Here is a 23157-nt window from a genome sequence, read left to right as displayed (position 1 = left end):
TGGAGGGTGATGCAGCAGTCTGTGACAGATGGCTCAGGCCAGGCTAAAGTCCCCTCCCTGACTCTTCTCCCAGCCTGAATTAGGATGAGATAGAGGGAGAAATGGGAGCCGAGGGCTGAGGGGCAGCTGCAGTCACCTGGGCCCACCCCGGAAGCAGGCACGGGGACTCGGGAGGGACGCTGCCAGCTCTCTGGGTGCTGAGTTCACAAGGCTGCATTCATGACTTTCAATAGACCTGTGATGGTCTGTGCCCAGTGCTGGGGACACAGAAGAGTCAAACCTGGCTCCTGACCTGGACCTGGATCATCACTGTACAGGGAGGAGAGTAATCCAGGCTGATGAGGAAGGAGCATGACATGGGGTCTTAGGAGCAGTGAGGGGCAGAGCCATGGCAAAAGGCCCCGCCATGGAAGCTGAGGACTCTGACACCAGATGGAGGCAGTTGACTGACCTCTGCCCTTAGGGTCCAACCTATGGGCTTCTCATACATAGGGGTGACAAAGGCCATTCTATGCAGAATTTTCCTATGTGGCCAGGCAGCAGAAGTCCAGAGGGGTAGGGGCCACTCAGGGTCACACAGAGCAGCAGTTGCTGAAGACTGGGGGAAGTCCAGGCCTGAGCTCCACCTGCCCCTCCCCTGACGTGGGGCCACCACTAGCCTTTTATGAGCAGGCCTGGCTGCTGATGGTTGGAATAATGGCTGACTCCAGTGGGCGTCTGTCACTGTCTCCAGACAGGAGACAGAGATAGAGGGTCAAAGTTCACTATGGCTCTTTGGGGCAATGAAAGGCTGTGTTCTAGCCTCTTGCCAGAAATCAGCCAAAGTCAAGGAAAGCCCGACTCCCACAGTTATCACAGAAAGAGCACCCACTTTCCAGCCCAGACAGCTGCACCCCAGCTGGGTCCTGGCAGCCCCAGCTTCAGCCTGGGCGGTATGTTCCGGGCCCCTGGATCATCTGACCCTAATATCACCCCTTCACACCCCCTCCACCTTCTGCGGGAGCCACCCCGAACCTTTGAATGGGGGCAGATCCTGGAGGCTCTGCAATTTTCAGTGTAAACTGCCTGGAGTTCCCCACCTCACCCTCATTCGGTTCACCTGTGGACTCCCAACAGCACAGGCCCAGGAAACGCGGGGCCTCTGAAGCCGGGGAAGAAGGAGGCATGGAAAACAGTAATGTTTAATTGAGCACCTCGTCTCCACCCTGACTCTCAGGGCTGTGAGAGCTACACCCGCAGCAACCTGGGTACGGAGGCAAGGGGGCCCACAAGTGAGGGAGGGCACACGGAGTCAGAGGGCAGCAAGGAGGCTGAGGGGCAGTGGGAGTGCCAGGAGCAGGGCCCTGGATGGGGCTGGCAGGGCCAGGGCCCGCCCGTTGAGGCAGTCCCAGATCCAGTGTTGGTAGGAGGAGACCTGTAGGTAGATGGGTGGGGCCTCGCTCTTCTGGCAGCCTGCACCCCAGCTCACCAATCCCACCAGGTACCACGTGCCCTCCATGGAGCAGACCAAGGGCTCTCCAGTTAGCTCCTGCGGGAAGGGTTGGGGGAGTAAGGGTCAGGAAAGCCAGGCAAGGCCAGAGACAGGCAGGATGTCCTCACACCACACCTCCACAGCCCCCCAGTGCCAACATAGGTGAGAAGTGCTCCAGACCCAGGAGATCTTCCTCAAAAGGTTTCATCCCCCACCTCTTAACACCCACCCTCCATCTCCCCACGGACCCCCAACTCCTCTCACCTCCAACAGCCATCCCCATTCCCAGCCCCCATCTGTTTCCTCCCAGTCTCCCCCTACATCCTCCATCCCCATACCCCAGAGTCCTGCCCACCCCCTTCCCTTCCCCTACCCATCCTCCACCCTTCCCCTCTCCCTCCCCAGATGCCTCTCCCCCAGGTGCCCCTGAAGGTGAGGGAGCGAGGAGAGGCCGCTCACGTAGCAGAACTGCTCCCTGCGGGTGTCCTCCGCACACATCATCTGGGACTTGATGATCCGAACCAGAGTGGGGATTTTGGTGAAGTTGTGGTAGAAGTTGTCACACTCTTTGCTGTTCAGGATGATGACTTCCTTCTCCTGAATGGTCCGGAACTGAGGCCACATGCCTGTGGGACAGGGCCCCATTTAGGCGTGGCCACTCACCACCGCCCATTGCCTCGTCTTCTCTCCACTGTTCCCCACGTCCCACCTTTTCTGCTTTAGCCACACACCCGGCTCTTGTTCTAGCCCGTACCCATCTAGGGCCCTCAACACAGAGCCCCCAGAGCAGACTGCCCCCAACCCAGCCTTGCTGGGCCTGCTCTCGCTTCCTGCAGCGCCCAGGCCACTGGGGCCCTTGACACCACCTCTACCACACTCGGCCTCTCGGCTTTTGCCACTCCTTCCCTCCTGAGGGCCTGCCAAGCCTCTCAGGGCCCAAACCTTCCTTCTCTTCAAGCATCCCTTCCTCCACAGGCCTCTTCCCTGCTGAGCCTTCCCAGACCCCTCCATGGAGGCCAGGCACTGCTTCTTCCTCCTGCCTCCCTGACTAGTGTGTCCCTGTCCCTGGCCTAAGCTCCTGGGAGACAGGAGACAGGCCACAGCAGGGATGACAAAGTAACCCCCAGGTCCTCCCACATGGGCTGAAGTCCCCTTGAGCTGTTTTGAGAGTAAGTTCGTTCCTTCAGGCCACAGGGAAGGGCATCTCTCTTATGGGCTGGGGACCCCCTGAAGGAAGCAGACAGTTCTAGGGTCTCCTGGATGTTCCTGAGAGAACACACCTGCTCTCTGGGCCTTGCTCCTGAATTGGGATGACAAGGAGTTGAGGCCCAGTGAGGGGAGAGGAAATCATGAGCTCCAGATGCAGATGGTCCCCAGCCAGCCATGTGGGCCTTCTGGGCAGCATTTTACAGCACAGAAGACTGCTCCCCCCACAGCTGCTCCCCCCAGCAGCTGAGGCTGCTGCTAGGCCCGGCATGAGGCCCCAAGGCTCGAGCTCAGGGCTGGGGGCTGCAGGGCTGGGTCAGGGGTACACAGAGCTAAAGGCCAGTGGGCTAGAGGGTGCAGGAAAGAGAGCTGGAGTCTGGGCCCCTCTTGGGAATCAGAGTATGTTTAAGAAGCCAAGGGGGACCTCGGGCTGTTCTGGTGGCCCCTTCTATGCCCAGCTGTGCTGGGAGGTCCCAGGGCCCTAGGAGATCACAGCAGGGACTTCTGCCTGCTGACCATAACAGTGCCAGCTTCTTTGCAGCTTTCTCTTCTACCATTTCCCACTACGGGCACCTAAAAGAAGCATCTCTGACCAGAAGACAAAGGCCCAAATAGCACCTGGGGGAGGGAAGATGCACAGAGGGAAGATGCAGGTGCTCTGCTGCAAGCTGCCGATGCCTGGGCAGTGGGTGTGGACTGTGAGGTATTACCCTGTGCCTGTCTGCCTTCAAGGAAGTTCTGTTTACATGCCCTGGCCTGGCTCAGGATTCAGAGGTAATTGAGGTCCCCTGAGGCTGGAGCAGCAGTGAGGTGTTCCCTGCGAGATCCTCAAGGGGAAGGAGACCTCAGAGATGACAGCCTGGCAGGAAGGTCCCGGGAGCGGCAGGCTCCCTGGGGAAGGTGCCTCAGAAACGTCCATCTGTGGTGGCACCCTGGCCTGCACCCACATCCTTTCTCACAGCACCCGCCCTGGTCTGCGGAGGCTTTGACTCACCGTCAGCCTTGGGAAGTCCCCAGCCCGTCACAGTGCAGAGGGAATGGTCCTTCAACACATAGTCTGTGCCAGGCAGGCAGATGGGCCACACGTACTTGCTGTACTTGAGTTCCTGCTCGAGCTTGAGGAGGCCGATGTCGTTGGCCTGGCCCACCCAGGACCAGAACCGCTGGGCCCGGTACCTGCTATGCATGATGACCTGGAGCACCGGCACATCAGAGGCGGTCTGCGTCATCTGGTCAATCCATGGACTCCCCACCCTCACTGAGTAGATAACATCACGCCTAGGGGGGCCGTGAGGGGAGGCCATGATCAGCTCCAGGCCCCCTGACCCAGCCTCCAGCCTGGGCCTTCCCCCAGTCTGCTGCCCTCCCAGAAGATCCAGGAGGGGCCACCCACCCGCCTCAAGGCCCTGAGCCTACTCCTCACCACAGACATGAACAGGGCCCTGCACACTCACTGTGTGGTCCAGTCCTCACGACCTTTCATTTTATGGAGGGGGAAACTGAGGCTCAGAGAAGCCCAAGGAACCACTCGCTGCATAGCTAGGAGGCAGTGGAAGGGATGCAGACCCAGTTTTCTCTGGTTCCAAACTCTACTCTCAGTCCGTGGCATGGACTCTTTCACCCCATGCTGTGCCCTGGAGGAGGCAATTCCACTCCTTCCAGCTCCATGGAATGCGCCATGGCCTGGCTGTCTAGCTGCGCACCCCTAGGGTACCCCTTGGAGTCTGTATGTTGGCCCTTAGGCCTGGAACACATTTCACTCGTCAGCTCTCACAGCCAGCACTCCTGGCCCCAAAACATCAGAACACTCCCTCTTTTGTCCCCACACCAACCAGGCACCCTTGTGAGCATCTATCTTCCTTTCTGTCTCCCCCACCAAGCTGGAAGGAATGATCCATCCCTCCTCTGCCCCCAGTGTCCCAACCAGGGCCTCGCTCAAAGAAGTGTCAGAGACGGTTGATTGAAGGGAGGAACAAGGATGTGGGTGCAAAGGGGGTGAAATGAAGGAACTAGGAGCTTCTTCCCATGGAGAGGAGGCATGAGGCCAGACAAATGGCTTCTGAGCTTGCATTTCCCATCTGCGGAATGACTGCACGGGACTGAGAGGCCAGGCGAGGGGAGCGAACGGTGGGACACTGAAAAGACTGGAGCCGTGAAGGAATTTTTAGGACTCAGCCTCCACCTGCTTGGAGCCCAGGTGAGGCTGGGGCTGGGACTGTGGGGCTCTGCAGAGCACATAGCTGCCACTGCTGCCACCACTGCCAGAACGGCTGGCAGGGAGGGGGTGACTGGGCCCACAGCAGCTCCAAATGCCTCTCCACCCACCCCACCTCGGCCTTGACTCACCAGATCAGGCAGTGGGCCACAGTCAGCACCCACTGGGAGGCAATGATGGTGCCAGCACAGATGTGTGTGCCATTGGCCCGCACGCTGACCATCCAGGGCCACCGCCGAGCCACGGCTTCTGGGTCCCTGAGGGTGGGGTCCTGCTCGTAGGAAAAGCCACAGACTGAGGAGGAAGGTGAGAGCTTGATGAGGGATGGATCTTTCCCTGTCCCTCCCCTCCCCCAGCCTGACCTCCTGCCTCTCCATCCACTGGCCTGCACCCATCCAGGGGTGCTCCCTTTTCACCTGTCACCATGGAATCATGCTGTCCACATGTGGACTGGAGTCTCATGCCTCAGAAGGGTCCAAGCACTGCCCAGATATCTGTCTCCCTGTTCCCACAGCCCGGGCCCTAGAGCATCCCCAGCCTACCAGCCCAGTGTACCACCAGCCCCTCTGCCGTCCCCAACACACTCGCAGCTCCAATCAGATCCTTCACTAACTTGTTCTCATTTTCCACCTAGTTCCACCCTCACCATGTCCCCTACTTCAGCCAAGGCAGAGGTCTCTCCCTCCTCTGGGAACCCCTTTCTGTGGCTCAATGAGAGGAAAGTGGATGCCCCAACAGAAAAATGGGCATAGCCCAAGGAGGAAATCCCAGTAGCCAATGACCACAGAAGCTGCTCCGCCCTTAGTCTGCAGGGAAATGCAGACTGCTTCTTCTTTCCTCTTCTCTCTTCCCTCTTCCTCCTCCTCTGATGAGGTCTTGCTCTGTCACCCAGGCTGGAGTGCAGTGGTATGATCATTGTTCACTGTAACCTCAAATTCCTAGGCTCAAATGATCTTCCCACCTCAACCTCCTGAATAGCTGGGACTACAGGCACACACCACCACACCCAGCTAATTTTTTTATTTTTTAATTTTTTGGAGAGATAGAGTCCCACTATGTTGCCCAGGCTGGTCTCAAACTCCTGACCTCAAGTGATCTTACTGCCTCAGCCTCCAAAAGCACTGGGATTATAGGCATGACCCACTACCTCCAGCCTGGAAACGCAGATTTCAATCACGATGAGATTCTGCTGTGTACCACCCACCTGGAAAAAATGCAACATCTGTGACACCGAGTGTCAGTGAGGATTATCACCCAGAATGCCTACCCACGGCTGGTGGGAGTGCTCACTGCTGCAGCTGCTTTGGAAAACAGTTTCTCTAGATTGAAGATGCACATATCCAACATCCCAGGAGTCCCATTCTTAGTGTTTTCCAAATGGATTCGCAGATTGTAAACGTAAGTGGGCCGTGACCGGCCTTTTTAAAGGATAACATAGACAAGAAAACATCGGCATGCACAACACAGGGTACTGGAAGTCCTGTCTGGGTGACTTTCTGTGGCAGTTAAATGCTATTTGCTGACTCCCAGTCTTACGTCGGTCTGTTAAACATGCCTGAAAGCCACTGGGCAAGAGAACGTCTTACGTGTGCACCCTGGAGACACCACAAGAAGGCTCACACAGCCTGGCCCTGAAAGCTGTGCTGGAGATCCCAGAGGTCCCTGGCTGGGAGCCTGGGTCAGAAGCACGATGGGTCAGGGCCTGGAGCAGGGTGAGAGGCCACATGCCCCACAGCCAGCTCAGGTGGGGCGGGAACACACAGCGGGCCCCAGGCCCCTCTGATTTTCCTGCCCCCTACCTCAGCAGGAGGGGAGGCCTGTGAGGACAAGACACCCAGAGCTCTGGGCCTCCAGACAGGACCAGGCCTGGCCCACAGGTGTTTAGTGCTCAGTGAACACCTGTAGAAGGAGGCGCTCCTCTGTCCTGCTCGCCCCCGTCTCTTCTGCTCCCCTAACCCCAGCCAAGGTCCTTAAGACTCCTCTGTCACCCTCCTTGCCCCATGGAGTCTACACTCCTGGTACTCACAGTGGTATGGGTTGACTTTGCCTTCAGAAACTGGGGATTGGGTCTCCATGGTGGTCGAGGGCGGTGTCTGGGTGGTCAGGGCCTGCCGGAGAAGGCGAGGCCGGCTGGAAGGACAGGTGGCCTTGGGGACACACTGGACGCTCTGGTCGGCGGGATCAGCAGTGGACAGTGCCCCTGGGGCTTCCCCTGCGCCCCAGCAACCTGCAGAGGACGCCGAGCAGATTAGAGGTGGAAGGCGAGGGCCTCGTCAGGCGGGTGGGGTAGGGATTGGAAGGGACTCACCTGCAGGCCTCAGCAACAGCAGGAGCAGCAGCAGGGCACCGGCGCGGGAGGGGGCAGACGTCCGGGGGCGCTGCCCGCGGGCCAGGCTCTGGCACCAGGGACCCATCCCAGGGTGGCAGCCGACTGCGTCTCTCCGAAACGCGTTCCCAGTGCCGCCCCCACGACGGCGCCCCCTGTTGGCCGCATGCCGCGGACTCTGGTGAGCTGGGTGGGGATGCTCCTAGTGCCCCGCCTGCGTGGTGCCCCCCAGGGGCCACCGGCCACGGTGCTCCCGGTCTCTGACCTGCAAGGGCGCCCCTAGTGACAGCCCTCCCTTATACCTCCCGGGCTGGGTACGCCCCGGCTGACCTCCCTCCTTGGCCCCTCCCTCTCCTCACTCCGCTGGTCTAAGCAGTCTCCTGGAGTCCCTCAACTTAACTTCGGCCGATTCTCAGACCTTCTCACCCCTGCAGCCCATTGCCCTGGACTGGCTCATGGTGTCACCCCTCCCGCAGTGAGATGAAGACCAAATCTCAGGGGCTGGCATCCAGGATCTCCAAGTGACCCTACTTTCCCTCCAGCCCTGCCAGTGGGGCTTTGCCCAAGGAACTGAAATTAAGCAGATAGATGTGTTTTAAATAATGATTTTGAAAGACTGCTTCATTCTAAGCAACTACACCCCACCCTCACCCCATTCAGCAGATGCCCTTGCCCCACAGATCCATCTGCTTAGGAAAGAGAGCGCAGGCAAAGGGTCCCTCCACAGAGGAACACTGGTGCTTACCATTGCGCCACTGTGGGATGAGGAGGTCACTTTGCACGTTACAATTTGGGGAACACATTGATGGTTCCGTGACACAGGAGGGTAATACATTTAAAAAGTCATGTGGGGTACTCAAAGCTGTTGGAAAATTCCAGCCTAACAGAAGATAAGGTGATCCAGCATTGTGGCATGCACCTGTCCCAGCTACTCTCAGCTACTCAGGAAGGTGAGGCAGAAGGATCACTTGAGCCCAGGAGTTCAAGTCCAGCCTGGGAAACATAGCACCCCCATCTCTACAAGAAAATAATTTTTTCTAAGATATGGTGAAAGTTAAATCAAGCCAGGATATTCTAACATGTGTCCAGGCTTGTGGTCTTGGGATACACACTTGAGCTGGACAATCCATGCTCCAATCTCTGAAAAGACAGTAAATCACACCCTTCGGGTGCCCTGAGGGATGGGGGTGGGTGGTTGCTCAGCACCTGAGGACCATCAGGTCTGAGCAGCCCCTCGTTCCTCACACAGGGGCAAGGCTCTGTCCTCAGCCTGGTTACCTCCAGGTAGCCTTGCTCATGCTGCAGAGTCCAATGGAGGTCACCAAGGCAGCTCAGGAGCTCAGGGCACAGTCATCTCACACATTCATTACCCAGGCAGGCACTCTGCCCTATCCCCACATCACCTACCTCTGCCAGAGAGAGAGGAGGAATTGGTCAGGCTCTGCAGACCCATGGAAGGATATGAAGGGTTGGGAGAAGCCAGTGGGTTCTGAAACACGGTCCATGATTGTGGGTCTGTGATCTGGCCATGGTGAGTTACTTGGGAAGAGGCCAGGCCTCGCAGGAAGGCCTGAGGGAAAGTGTCTGTCGCATACCCAGGGGAGGGCCATGGGGACCTGGGGATTACTGGAGTGCTGGGATGACTAAGAAGGAGCTGCAGTCCCACATTTGGGAGAAGAGGGAGGGGAACAGTCTGCCAGGGTCACACAACAAGCACAAGACAGACACGACATAAAGCTATCAGAGAAGGCTCAGCTTGAGAGAACAGCCGGGACTGCTTGGGGGTTAGGAAGGTTGTGAAGGGCTCTGGCCGAAGTCAGGAAGCGAGATGATCACTTGAGTGGCTCAAAGTTCAAAAGCACCTTCATTGAACAACAGAAAGTAACAAAGGCTCTTGGACCCTCCCCCTCACTCTGCCCTGCCATCCTGTGCAACCTCTCATCTCCACCTCTGAGGGTAGAACAGAGGGGAGGGAGAAGCAGCCTCCGGGAGGGACTGTCCTCGAAACACCGCTCACAGGAGCCACAGGGAGCCCAAGGAGCCCAGCAGAATGTAGCCAGTGAGGAAAACTGGGCTCAGGAAGGCAGGGCCAGCCCTACTGACGAACTTCATGTCAGCAACCTCTGTCTTGATCCACTGGTTGAAGTGGGCAGTGCTGGTGTAGATACCCGGGAAGTGGCGCTGGCCACAACTAAAGCCCCAACTCACCACTCCTATCTGAATCCAGGTCTTGTTCATTTGGCAGACAAGGGAGCTGCCAGAGTCAACCCGTAGAGAAAAGGAGAGAGGGCATAAGGATGGCAGCAGGAGGGCATCCCCGGCCTGAGCCCGCCCCTCAGGATGAGCTCTGTGACACGTAAGCTCTGCACTGGACCACGCCAGCCTCTGTCTTCATTTTCCTGCTAACTCTGACCCTAACCCCAAATCCCCTCCTCTGCTTTCCCATTAAATCCTGGTGGTCTTTTTCTTTCCTGAAATCCTGCTTGCAGAGTGAGCTGTTTGAAACGCAAACCAGTTCTCCTCTTTTTGTGCAAACATGGGTTTACAGATAAGAATACTATTTACAATGACATACAACAAAAGGTCATAGCTGTTATTGCCGCTGATAGTGGGTTTCTTATGATTTTTTAAAACTTTCTTTACACTCTTCTGTAATGTCAGAAAATTTTATAAATCAGAAAAACCACTCAATTATATTTATTTTTAAAACATAATGCACACCAAGATTTACAGGACATAATCTAATGAAGAATGCAAAAGACTTTTAAGGAAAAAATAAACTGTGCCTAAGAACATAAAAAAAGACCTACATCAATGTACAGATATACTGTTGTTCAAAGCTGAAATAACTTAAAACAACGTGAAAATGTCAATTCTCAGCATTTGGCTTCCTGTAGTATGGAAGACAAGATACCCTAACCAAACTTATTGCTAAAGATACCTACAAATGTGAGACTTTTTTTTAAATTATGATTTTAAATGCATAGGTAAGCTAGCAAGAAAGTAAAGACTCTTCAGAGTCCAAAACCTAAATGAGGGTTAGAATATAGAGGTCAGTAGAGCCCAGAAGACAGCTTTTGTCCCAAGGCCCTTTGTCAAACACAGCAAAACTGAGCTTCAGTTTTCATAGCCTTGTTCATGGGTTCAGGAGACAAAAGACAAAACCGAGGGCCTAACTGGAGGAGCCTCAGAGTAGACGCCTGCAAAAAGTTATGCCTTCAGAAAATGACCACACCCTCACAGTGAGGGTGAACTGGAAACACTCTCGTATGAACTCACAACATGACTTCACGCTGTCTGGGTGGTTCAAAAAACCTGAACCAAGGATGGAGGTGGTTTAAAGTGGTGCTGGGATATTCACAATAGTAAAGACACGGAATTAGCCTAAATGCCCAACAATGATAGACTGGATAAAGAACATGTGGTACATATATACCATGGAATACTATGCAGTCATAAAAAAGAACATGATCATGTCCTTTGCAGGGACATGGTTGCAGCTGGAGGCTATTATCCTTAGCAACCTAATGCAGGAACAGAAAACCAAACACCACATGTTCTCACTTGTAAGTGGGAGCTAAATGATGAGAACTCATAAACACAAAGAAGGGAACAGACACTGGAGCCTACTTGATGGGGGAGGGTAGGAGGAGGGAGAGGATCAAGAAAAACAACTAATAGGTACTAGGCTCAAAAACTGGGTGATGAAATAATCTGTACAACAAAGCCCCATGACACAAGTTTACCTGTGTAACAAACCTGCCCTTGTACCCCTGAACTTAAAAGTTAAAAATAAGTAAATAAATAAAGTGATGCTGGGTTGGTCATACCTGCAGGCACCTGGCTGAAGCAAACGTAGATTCTGTCTGGAGGAACCTGTCTTTCAAGCCACACCTCAGAGTAGTCCTACAATTAACACTCTAAGGAGCATGTCTTCGCTCCTCAAAACATTGCACACCACACAAGGAAGTTGAGGCACCATGAGCAAATGTCAGCCAGCAAAATAACTGGGAGCAGTCAGAGCCTTTGAGGCTTGAGATACAGGAACGGCCGCAGGGAAACTTTAACATGCCCGTGAGGGCACTCTTTCACAGGCTTGCTGGTGGTACGTGGATGTTGCTAATGTCATTCTTTATTCTCCATATATGTTTTATAAATATCCTTTTGTCTATTCAATACAGAGTAAAAGCAATTTAAAATCATAACAATGTCAATTCTCCTTACATTAGTCTCTCAAAGCAATTACAATTAAAACACCAGCAGGGTTTTCTCAGGAACTTGACAATCTGATTCTAAAATTGATATTGAAGGATAATAGTCCTTAAATTCTAGGATGGTTTTGAGAAAGGAGAGAAAATTGGAGAGTCAGGTTGGGGGCAGGTTTGACCTACCAGATAGTTACACATATTTTAAAGCTATAATTATAGAAATATAATTAAAGATGAGAAAGCTATAATTATAGAAATAGTGGGGTACTGTCACAGAAACAAAAAAATAGCCCAGTGGGGGCCGGGAAAGCCCGTAACCTGATGCCTACCCAGGAGGACACTTGACACATGTTACACAAAGCATCACGTCTGCGGGAAATGAGGGCTCTGCAGTAGATGGTGGCAACATTGGCTCACCAGAAGGAGAAAAGCGAAGTTGTATCCTACCGTAACAAAACTTCAGAGGAATTAAAACTCTGAATGTGAAAAGTAAAAATGATAAAGCTAATTAAAACATATAAGACCAGCACAGTGGCTCACACCTGTAATCCCAACCCTCTGGGAGGCCAAGGTGGGAGGATCACTCGAGCCCAGGAGTTCAAGACCAGCCTGGTCAACATAGTGAGACCCCGTCTTCACAAAAATAAAATTAGCCAGGCATGGTGGCACACACCTTAGTCCCAGCTACTCTGGAGGCTAAGGCGGGAGGATCGCTTGAGCCCAGGATTTCCAGGCTGTAGTGAGCCATGATCATGCCACTGCCCTCTAGCCTGGGCAACAGAGCCAGACCCTGTCTCTAAAATAAAAAATAAAACCAAAACCAAGATGCATATAGGACCATGTTTTTATGACTTGAGATGAAGCATATTTTTAAAAATAAGATTCAAAACCCACAAACTGGTGGGTGCAGTGGCTCATCCCAGCACTTTGGGAGGCTGGGGTGGGAGGATCTCTTGAGCCCAGGAGTTCAAGATCAGGCTAGGCAGCATCGTGACACCCCATGACTACAAAAAATTTAAAAATTAGTTCCAGCTACTCAGGAGGCTGAGGTGGGAGGATCGCTTGAGCCCAGGAGGTTGAGGCTGCAGTGAACCATACCATGCCACTGCACTCTAGCCTGGGTAACAGAGCAAGACTCTGTCTCAAAAAAGCAAAACAAAAACAAGCAAACAAAACAAAACTCACAAACCTGAAGAAATGTGTTAGGCTTGATTACATCAAAACTAAGGCTATCTGTTCACTAAAGGATACCAAATCTCAATGAAGACTGATGAATTAAGATAGGGCTCTGCCTAAAACAAACCAAAGGTGAATGTTGAACATATCTAAGGACCTCTTGAAAATAACAAGCAGGCCGGGCGCGATGGCTCACGCCTGTAATCCCAGCACTTTGGGAGGCCAAGAAGGGTGGATCACGAGGTCAGGAGATCGAGACCATCCTGGCTAACACGGTGAAACCCCGTCTCTACTAAAAATACAAAAAATTAGCCGGGCGTGGTGGCGGGCGCCTGTAGTCCCAGCTACTCAGGAGGCTGAGGCAGGAGAATGGCGTAAACCCGGGAGGCGGAGCTTGCAGTGAGCCGAGATCGCCCCACTGCACTCCAGCCTGGGCGACAGAGCGAGACTCCGTCTCAAAAAAAAAATAAGAAAAGAAAATAACAAGCAGAGTGAGTTGGGGGAGATGTGAGGCTTCCACAGCCTCACCATGGAGATTACACCAGGCCAGCTTCCTGATCTGGCAGGGCAGGGAACCCCATCCCCAGGAGCACCAGAGAGTGGGGGGCTCCTGAAGTAAGGTTTAAATTTAAATAAAAACTTTTAATGGCACAAGGCATTTCATAACTGAAAGTGACTAAAAATTATGAACTCTGCCCAAAATGATGTTTGGGGAAGGAAGGAAAATTTGACATAGGATATGTGGGGGCAATTATTTGAAAGAATAAAACCATTTAATGTGAATACCTTAACAAATTCAGATGCCTCAGTAAACAATTACAGGAGGAGATCTGCAGCACAATAATATTTATATCAATTAAAACACACACAGCAACACTACGCATTCTTCAAAGACAGATATCTTTAATTTCACTTTATTATCATTATGATTATGATTATTTGAGATGGAGTCTTGCTCTGTCAAGCAGGCTGGAGTGCAGTGGCGCGATCTTGGCTCACTGCAACCTCCACCTCCTGGGTTCAAGCAATTCTCCTGTCTCAGCCTCCCGAATAACTGGGACTACAGGCACGTGCCACCAAGCCTAGCTAATTTTTGTATTTTTAGTAGAGACGGGGTTTTGCCATGTTCGCCAGGCTGGTCTCGAACTCCTGACCTCAGGTGATCCACCCACCTTGGCCTCCCAAAGTGCTGGGATTACAGGCCTAAGCCACCGCGGCTGGCCTAATTACACATATTAGACAGATTTGAGTTGATGTTCTTTTTGGGGGAAGGGCAAATGGAAGATGAAGGAGAAAATGAAGCCAGTGATAATCACACCAGCAAGGATAGTGTGAGGGCCCTTGCCTGAGATAGGACTGATGGGACTCTAGAGGCCCAGAGAAAGTAAGAACATGAGAAAAGAAGAGAGAGAGAGAGATCCACTGTAGGTAAGCATTCTCTCACCTCAGTGAAATAAAACCAGAGTTCAGTAACAAAATGTGAGTCACTCCACCAACAGGAAAAAATAACTTTCAAAACGTTAAAGTAAAAACAAAATCTACAATTAGAATGTAGAGTAAAGAGAGCATCACGTATTGCACAGGATGTGGGCCTAAACTGGGCACAGATTGTCCTGGTCTAAAGTACTTTTAATATCAAGCAAGAGAGAATAAAAATAAATTATTCGTTATTATCATCAATTATCACTGCACATTCAGCTCAAGACACGTGAAAAGGAATTAATAAAGACAAAAAGAGGATAGTTCATGTGTTACAAAGCAGAAAAATCATAGACTTGAGAAATAAAAATCAATAGCTTATTCTTAAAAGACAACAAGGCTGGGCACAGTGGCTCACGTCTGTAATCCCAGCACTTTGGGAGACTAAGGCAGGAGGATTACTTGAGCTCAGGAGTTCCAAACCAGCCTGGGCAAAACATAGTGAAATCCTGTCTCTACAAAAAATTTAAAAAATTAGCTGGGCATAGTGGCACACGCCTGTAGTCCCAGCTTCTCAGGAGGCTGAGGCAGAAGGATCGCTTGAGGCCATGAGTTCAAGGTAACAGTGAGCTATGATCACACCACTGCACTCCAGCCTGGGCAACAGAGTGAGACACTCTTTCAAACAAAACAACAACAAGAACAACAAAACAGATAAGCACCTTGTGACTCTTACCAAGAAAAACAGAAAGAGAAGGAAAAATGGAAACAGAGGCCGGGCACGGTGGCTTACATCTGTAATCCCAGCACTTTTGGAGGCCGAGGTGGGTGGATCACCTGAGGTCAGGAGTTCGAGACCAGCCTGACCAACATGGTGAAACCCTACCTCTACTAAAAATACAAATTCGCTGGGTGTGGTGGCACATGCCTGTAATCCCAGCTACTTGGGAGGCTGAGGCAGGAGAATCACTTGAACCCAGGAGGCGGAAGTGCAGTGAGCTGAGATCACGCCATTGCACTCCATCCTGGGCAACAAGGGCAAAACTCCGTCTCAAAAAAAAAAATCAAAACCAGAAAAAAAAAAAAAACTAATGTAGAATTTTATATGTATAGAAAGAAGTGTTAGGAATATAAACCAAACAATTTAGTGTAGAAATTTCTAGGTAGTTTGATTACAGGAAAGTCTCATTTTCTAATTTTGCACTTATGTATTACTTTTTAAACAAAATGTGTGCATTTTTTTCAAAATCACAGAACATAGTTTAAAATAAACTAGTGATGATGGAATCACAACAGTGAAAATTTAAGAGATGAATTTAAAGTTCAAATCAAAACTGATTTTATGATCTTAAATGCTTTAAACACAAAACTAGAAAGAGTAAACCTTCTCAGCATATTCCATATAATTGATACCACTTTAGAACTAATTTTAAGACCAGGAAACTGAGCTGGAAATCAATAACAACAAAAAAACCATGCATAGGTCAAAATAAAATCAAAATAGAAACTTTATAAAATATTGTGGCATGAAACTAAAGCCATACTTAGAGGGAAATATGTAGCCTCAAAAATTTGTATTGAGAAGGAAGAAAGAACGAAAATAAATAATGTAAGTGTCCAACTGAAAAAAACTATCCCTTGTGTTTACACAACCTTGATATATGAGAGAGGTAGTGACAGCCAGTGCAGGAAATGACTTTTTCAATAAATAGCATTAGGAAAATTGGTGGTCCACATGAGAAAATAAATAAAAATAGATTCCTATCTTACACCATTCCCAAAATGAATGCCACATGGTTTCAACACATGAAAACCATAATTTCCAAATTCTGAGGAAAAAAATATAGGAGAATGTCTTTATGACCTTGGGAAAAGGAATGATTAAATAAGACACAAAAAGCATAAATCAGAGACGTGATATATTTGACTAAAATAAAACCTAAATTGCCGTTCAGCAAATCACAATACAAAAAAAAAAATAAAAAGATAAATGGAAAACTGGGAGAAGATTTTGCAATATACACAATGAACATAGAATTTGTATCCAGAATATTAAAAAATAAAAAAGGAAAACAATAGTAAAATGTCCAAAGTATATGAATAAGTGATTCACAGAAGAGGAATCACAAATAGTGAATTAACATATGAACTGCACAAACACATTAGTAACTGGGGACATGCATGTGACAACCGCAACGGGTACTATTTCCCATCCATTGGAATGGAAAACATTTTATAGTCTGACAATACCAAACGCTGGTGAGAAATGGAGAAGGAACTCTCAAATACTGCTGTTAGAATATAAATTACTACGATGACTTTGGAAAACAATTTGACCATGACTATTAAAGATGAAGATAAATACAGCCTATGACCCAGCACTCCTGTGCAGATACATCTTGCTGAGAAATTGTGGAACATGTAAATAGGGAGATGTGTGTGAGAATACTTAGAGCAGCAGCAGAGTTTGTGATATGAAAAAATTGGAAACTCCCTCAATGTTAATAAACAAGAGCTTGGGTAAATTGTGGCATATTCACAAAAGACAATATTGTAGAGCAGTTAATGTATAAAACCTGCATGTATCCATATGAATAAATCTCAAAACCAATGTTGAACAGAAGGTGCAAGTGGCAGGTGGCAGAAGTATTCATTCTATGCTTGCAGAATGAATGTAAAACACTTATGCAAAACAGGTTCTGCCCGCTCATGGCCCACATCTGGGCATGTAGCTGATGCTCAGAAGTGGTAAACTAACCTGAGAAGGATTGCCATCGCAACCTTCATTGTGGACAGGGACAAGAGTATTTCACCCTTATTTTACAGGCTAAATGGAAGCCCAGGGGAAGGAGATTTTTTCTTTTCTTTTCTTTTCTTATTTTACTTTAAGTTTCGGATGCATGTGCAGAACGTGCAGGTTTGTTACATAGGTATAATGTGCCATGGTGGTTTGCTGCACCTATCGACCCATGATCTAGGTTTTAAGCCCTACATGCATTAGATATTTGTCCTAATGCTCTCCCTCCCCTTTCCCCCTATCCCCCGACAGACCTTGGTGTGTGTTGTTCCCCTCCCTGTGTCCATGTGTTCTCATTGTGCAACTCCCACTCATGAGTAAGAACATATGGTGGTTAGGTTTTCTGTTCCTGTGTTAGTTTGCTGAAGATCATGGCTTCCAGCTTTATCCATGTCCCTGCAAAGGACATAATCTCATTCTTTTTATGGCTGCATAGTGTTCCATGGTGTATATGTACTACATTTTCTTTATCCAGTCTATCATTGATGGGGCTATTTGGGTTGGTTCTATGTCTTTGCTATTGCAAATAGTGCTGCAATAAACATACATGTGCATGTGTCTCTCTCTTTTTTTTTTTTTTGAGACAGAGTCTCACTCTGTCACCCAGGCTGGAGTAAAGTAGCACAGTCTCGGCTCACTGCAACCTCCACCTCTTGAGTTCAAGTGATTCTCCTTCCTCAGCCTCCCAAGTAGCTGGAACTACAGGTGCATGCCACCATGCCCAGCTAATTTTTGTATTTTTAGTAGAAACAGAGTTTCACCATGTGTGCCAGGCTGGTCTCCATCTCTTGACCTTGTGATCTGCCTACCTCAGCCTCCCAAGCATGTGTCTTTATAGTAGAATGATTTCTATTCCTTTGGGTATATACCCAGTAATGGGATTGCTGGATCAAATGGTATTTTAAAAGTCAAGAAACAGTAGATACTGGCGAAGCTGTGGAGAAATAGGAACACTTTTACACTGTTGGTGGGAATGTAAATTAGTTCAACCATTGCGGAAGACAGTGTGGCGATTCCTCAAGGATCTAGAACCAGGAGGTTTTCATAAGGGGTCCCAGTGCCGTGTAAAAAGAAAACGCATGACTCATGAAAGCCTTCTCCTGCTCCAGTCCACAAGCTCCGCACCTGACAAGTGTCCAAGCCCCATTCAGAGTGGGCACACAGCACATCATTCCCGATGAAGCTCTTCTTGTCCTTCAAGAAGAGGAATTGGTACCGCTGTTTGCAGATGTCATTGTTCACGATCCTGACAGCCATCTCGTGAAGACTGTAGGGGGTACTTGGGGTCACTGAGGAAACAGAGAGCCAGCCTTGTCATGCCCTCAGCTTTTCGGCCATCCCCATCACAGAGCTGTCCACATGTGCTAAGGTGGGAGGGAGGGCCATTTCCTGGGATGGTGATTGATAAAGGCCCCAGCCCACAGCCTAACTTTTGAAACAGCCCAGCTCATTAACAAAGACTACACAAAAGTGTCCCAAGGGGCTTGGAGTGATATCCAGGCACCAAAGGACAAGGAGGACAAGAGGGGATTTCTCCAGGAATTCAGGTTCTATGAGAGTGAAGAGCTCAGCTCTGCCCCATGGCCACCGGCAAGGTGCCAAGACCCTAGAGAGGCCCCCACAAAGCCTCCCAGATTCTAGGACCCAAGGAGAGCACCCACAGGGGCCAGACCTCCAGCAATTTGGGGGTACCTCAGGATAACCAGTACACAAGATGGATAGAGAAGCCTCAATACCTCAGTATGTCCTGAGATCGTGGCCCTCATGCCACTAATGGGAACTCCATTAATAACCAAGAATTCACTTCCTGCCATGCTGCAGGGTAAGCACTTGGCATTTCATTTAACTTCACTTTGGGAACTGAGGTCCATGCAGGTCACATGTGTCTTTCACACTAGAGCACTGGGTATATCTTTGTATCAAGAGGTCAGGAAATGTTTGTTGCCTGAGTGAATGAATGAAGGAGCCCGTGATGGGGCTGTGTTCGGAAGAGGCGAGTGTCTTGTAACCTCTGCGAGCCTTCACTCACCTTTTTTCCCTGTAGTTCCCCAGCCGATTACCCAGCACATGCTTCCAATGGATGGCTTGAATTTGATGTTAGGGAGGCAGACAGGCTGGACGAAGGGGGACCACGAGATGGAGTCCCTGAGCTTTAGGAGGGCAATGTCCTGAGACATGAGATTGCTGAAATCCTTATGAATCACCATGCGAGTGAGCGGGAGCTGAGTGCCATTTTCTGGGAGCTGGTGGACTCCCACCATCACGGAGTACAGGCTGGGGTCCTTGGATCTGCAGGACCATGGGTAGGAGGCAGGTCGCCAATGGTAAGGCCATAAGAAAGGGAGGAGACGGGCCCTGAGCTCAGGACCACCCAGCCAGGCCCCCTGCTCCCAGATCCCTAGATTCACCAGGGACCCCCGAGGCCAGAAAGCAAAGTCCCCAGCTCCCGCTGACTGACCTCTGCAAGCAGTGTGCAGCTGTGAGGACCCACTGGTGGTGGATGAGGGAGCCGCTGCAGATGTACGTGCCCAGGAACAGGATGCTCACCTGCCATGGCCACTTGCCTACCTCTACCAGCTTCCCCTTCACCACCCTGCAGGACACGTTGGTCTGACCGCAGGCCCGGAGCCAGGGCCCTGAGGAAAGAGGCTCTCAGGCAGCGAAGGGCAGCCCTCACACCCCTGGACACAGATTTGAGACAGAGAGAGCCGCCTTCCAGCCCTGTCATAAGCAGCCACTTACACATGCACATGTGAGAAGGGGCTTTTCCCACTGCCTCAAAACTGGCAACCAGCAGGGCATGGTGGCTCACACCTATAATCGCAGCACTTTGGGAGGCCAAGGTGGGTGGATCACTTGAGGTCAGGAGTTCAAGACCAGCCTGGCCAACATGATGAAACCCCATCTCTACTAAAAATACAAAAATTAGCCTGGCGTGGTGGTATGTGCCTGTAATCCCAGCTACTCTCGGGAAGCTAAGGCAGAAGAATCGCTTGAACCTGGGAGGTGGAGGTTGCAGTGAGCCGAGATGCCACTGCACTCCAGCCTGGGTGATGGAGCCAGACTCTATCTCAAAAAAAAAAAAAGGCAACCAAAGGCCAGGATCAGCAGGTACCCCATATTCTAGAGTTCCCAAACAATGAGGACCAGACAACTCCTCCTGGGCTTGTTATAAGCCATCACCCAGGACTCATCCTTGCCAGTAGTTTACATAAACAGATGGTTGGGGGAGAGAAGCAGAAGAGAGAATCACCACAGGGGTGGGCTGTCTCAGCCAGGGGATAGGTGATGTGGCACAAGTTGGCCAGGCTGCCTGTCCCCAGTGAAGAGTAATGTCACACTGCACTGCTCCAGGGGCCACCCATGCCCCTGGAGGTGCAGTCCATGTGATCGTGTAGGGAAGTGAATAGAGATGTGTGTCCATTCCCTCCTTGACTCTCACTGGCCCCAGCAGCAGGGGTGAGAAGAGAGCAGGCTGCACTGAACCACGTATGAGATGGAGATTTTAAACGGGCCCAGTCTGGATTGCTACAGGTATTTACTAACTAAACATCATAAAGGATAACAAAGGGAGAAAGTCACACCAGTAATCACAGAGCTTTGGAAAGCCCCAGAGGGAGGATGGCTTGAGGCCAGGAGTTCAAGGCCAGCCTGAGCAACATAGCGAGATCTTATTTCTACAAAAGCAGAATTAATCCGGTGTGGTGGCACACAACTGTAGTCCCAGCTACTCAGGAGACTGAGGCGGGAGGATCACTTTAGCCCAGGAGTTCGAGGCTGCAGTGAACTAGGATCGCACCCTCCATTCCAGCCTGGGCGACAGAGTAAGACCCTGTCTCTAAAAAACTTTTAATCTTTTTTTTTTTAAATATGGAACGCTTCACGAATTTGCATGTCATCCTCTTTTCACTCCCAAAGAGTCTATTGAACACAGGTATTGAATTCTGCTACAGCACTCGCAAACCACTGAAGCTCTGTGAGTCTCGATTTCCCACTGTGAAATGGGATGCTGGTGAAGCTCACCTCACATGGTGTTGCAACCTCACTCAGTCTCAGCCGCGCTGATACAGAGTGGGCACTAAGCCTCACTCCCTCATCATAGCAAGATGGGGTCTCCTATGACTGTGCCTCCCAAACAAGCTCACTCATTCCATGGATGTTAGTGTTAGTCTGTTCTTTTTTTTTTTTTTTTAGATGGAGTCTCACTTTGTCACCCAGGCTGGTGTGCGGTGGTGTGATCTCAGCTCACTGCAACCTCCACTTCCCAGGTTCAAGTTGTTTTCGTGCTTTCAACCTCCTGAGTAGCTGGGATTACAGATGTGCACCACCATGCCCAGATAATTTTTGTATTTTTAGTAGGGACAGGGTTTTGCCATGTTGGCCAGGCTAGTCTCAAGTGATCCGCCCTCCTTGGCCTCCCACAGTGCTGGGATTACAGGCGTGAGCCACTGTGCCCACTGTGTTCCCCCATTTTTAATAAGGCTCTTCCCTCCTGTCATGGTCACCCTGGAAATTGGAACTGCCCTGACACGGTTTGGGTACCCAGTCTGCTGAGGATGTACCACCCACCAGGACATGGACACACCAAGGCCCTTCAGGCATGAGGACAGCCCGACACAGGCACCCGGCAAACAGACCCCTCCAGCCTCTGTCCCATGTCCCTGAAGTCTTACCTTCAATATACGGCTGATAATCTAATCTGGCAGAAGAAAGTGGAGATGTAAGGCCTTGAAGATCCCCCAGCCCACAGGCCATGGCAAGCGGGTATCTACTCCTCAATGCTCCTTCTAATGGGGTGTGGAGGCGGAGGGGGTGGGGCACCTCCACTATGCCAAGATTCTAGAACTCATGGTTTGTGTGTTCATGACTGTGGGGAGTAGGCATCTGCCCCAAGGTTGGGGGCCTACCTGGCTGTGGCAGTCACAGGACTCTGAGAAGGAGGCAGTGTGGTCATGGCAAGGCCCTGCCAGGGCCACAAGGTGATGCTGCTGTCAGGAACCTCCCTGGAGTGGTACTCCTCGTGCTCGGCCCGTGACAGTGCCTTCTGGGCCCAGCTCTCTGCAGTGTGCCCTATGTCCAGCCTTGGCCTTGATGGTGCCCCCAGTGTGTAGTTCTGAGCCTGTGACAGTACGATGTGCCTGGCTCGTGACAGTGCCTGGTGCCTGGCCCATGAAGCACCCTAGTGCCCAGCCCAGGTTCCTTTGTGAACCCCCTCTCATGCCTCCCTGGAGGTGTGGAAACTGAGGCACTCAGAGGGCGATAACTAGTTCTTGTAGTATGTGATGTGATTGAGGTGGAACTGGAGGTTTCTTTTTTCCCTCAGGGTCTGTATTTTCTTTACTTTTCTTTTCTTTTTTTTTTTTTTTCAGACAGGGTCTCACTCTGTCACCACCCTGGAGTGTGATGGTGGTGAGATCATAGCTCATTGCAGCCTCCACCTCCCAGGCTCAAGCAATCCTCCTACCTCAGCCTCCCAAGTAGCTAGGACCACAGGTGTGCACCATCATGCCTGGCTAATTTTTTTTTTTAATAGTTTTTTTTTTTTTTTTTAAAGCACAAACAAAAAGATGCATATCAAACATATTAGGAAGATTGCACATGGGAAGATGGGGAATAGAAATGGGGGTGGGAATTAAAGAAAATAAATGAGAGAGGGACTTTGTATGGATCAATGATAATAACTCAATCCTCTATTTGACAAAGAAGAAGAAGGAAGAGGAAGAAAAAGAAAGTGGGATAAAGGATCAGAAAGGGAGGAAAATAGAAAAAATTAGAGTATGACTCCAGGGTAGACCTGTTTTGTTGTTGCTGGGTTGGTTGGTTGGTTTGTCTGTTGTATTTTTCATATGTTTCACCATGTTGGCCAGGCTGGTCTCGAACTCCTAGCCTCAAGTGATCAACCCACCCTGGCCTCCCAGAGTACTGGGACTACAGGCGTGAGCCACCATGTCCAGCCCCCACATTGCTTCTGGCCTCTGTGGTAGACCTCCCAGATGGGGCAGCCGGGCAGAGGCACTCCCCACATCCCAGACGGGGCGGCCATGCCTGGCTAATTTTTTTAAAATTTTTTGAGAGACAAGGTCTCATTGTGCTGCCCAGGCTGGTCTCAAGCTCCATGGATTACAGGCATGAACCACTGTGCCCAGCCCAGGGTCTGTATTTTCAAAGGAAAGAGCTCCTGGGTTGAGGAAATCTAGGTATGTTTAACCTGGGAGGGTGGCTTCCTGAGAGGAAGCCACTTGCAGACTTGGGCCTTCACAAATCAGCAGAATGAATGACATCTGGGGACACCTTGTCACCACTACCCCAAGGTCTCCCCTCCCAAGGATCCCAGGCTCC

General features: G+C 50.5%; 2 protein-coding genes across 4 annotated transcripts; both read right to left on the bottom strand.

Annotated features, from left to right (window-relative positions):
• Window positions 1–1162: 1162 nt before the first annotated feature.
• PRSS50 (serine protease 50) lies at window positions 1163–21592 on the bottom strand. Of its 3 annotated transcripts, none has more exons than XM_058442983.1 (6): window positions 21492–21592; window positions 6919–7119; window positions 5024–5186; window positions 3672–3955; window positions 1931–2097; window positions 1163–1528 (listed from the first exon to the last, which is right to left on the bottom strand). In XM_058442983.1, exons 1-6 carry the CDS (start codon window positions 21571–21573, stop codon window positions 1292–1294), a joined length of 1134 nt encoding a protein of 377 aa, XP_058298966.1. In that variant the 5' UTR covers window positions 21574–21592; the 3' UTR covers window positions 1163–1291. The 3 variants fall into 3 exon arrangements, with proteins under 3 accessions (XP_058298966.1, XP_058298967.1, XP_032015015.1); XM_058442984.1 differs by lacking the exon at window positions 21492–21592 and adding an exon at window positions 9427–9437; XM_032159124.2 differs by lacking the exon at window positions 21492–21592 and adding an exon at window positions 7201–7351.
• Window positions 17646–19499, bottom strand: LOC116472453 (serine protease 46). Its single transcript, XM_032159198.2, has 3 exons — window positions 19277–19499; window positions 18848–19107; window positions 17646–18107 (listed from the first exon to the last, which is right to left on the bottom strand). The coding sequence occupies exons 2-3, from the start codon at window positions 19077–19079 to the stop codon at window positions 17836–17838; spliced, it is 504 nt and encodes a 167-aa protein (XP_032015089.2). The 5' UTR covers window positions 19080–19107; window positions 19277–19499; the 3' UTR covers window positions 17646–17835.
• Window positions 21593–23157: the final 1565 nt, after the last annotated feature.

This window comes from Hylobates moloch, unplaced genomic scaffold, assembly GCF_009828535.3.
Source record: "Hylobates moloch isolate HMO894 unplaced genomic scaffold, HMol_V3 SCAFFOLD_8, whole genome shotgun sequence".
Classification (NCBI taxonomy): Eukaryota; Metazoa; Chordata; class Mammalia; order Primates; family Hylobatidae; genus Hylobates; species Hylobates moloch.
This window is presented reverse-complemented; position numbering and strand designations above follow the sequence as displayed.

Excerpts from the sequence above, each read along its gene's own strand:
- LOC116472453 (XM_032159198.2), bottom strand. The coding sequence starts at position 19,079 with ATGGTGGGAGTCCACCAGCTCCCAGAAAATGGCACTCAGCTCCCGCTC. Across the intron at positions 18,108-18,847 it reads GGGAACTACAGGGAAAAAAG|TGACCCCAAGTACCCCCTAC; the intron begins GTGAGTGAAGGC and ends CTGTTTCCTCAG.
- PRSS50 (XM_032159124.2), bottom strand. The coding sequence starts at position 7,306 with ATGGGTCCCTGGTGCCAGAGCCTGGCCCGCGGGCAGCGCCCCCGGACG. Across the intron at positions 5,187-6,918 it reads CAAAGTCAACCCATACCACT|TCTGTGGCTTTTCCTACGAG; the intron begins GTGAGTACCAGG and ends CTTCCTCCTCAG. Across the intron at positions 3,956-5,023 it reads GTGGCCCACTGCCTGATCTG|GCGTGATGTTATCTACTCAG; the intron begins GTGAGTCAAGGC and ends CGGCCCCCCTAG.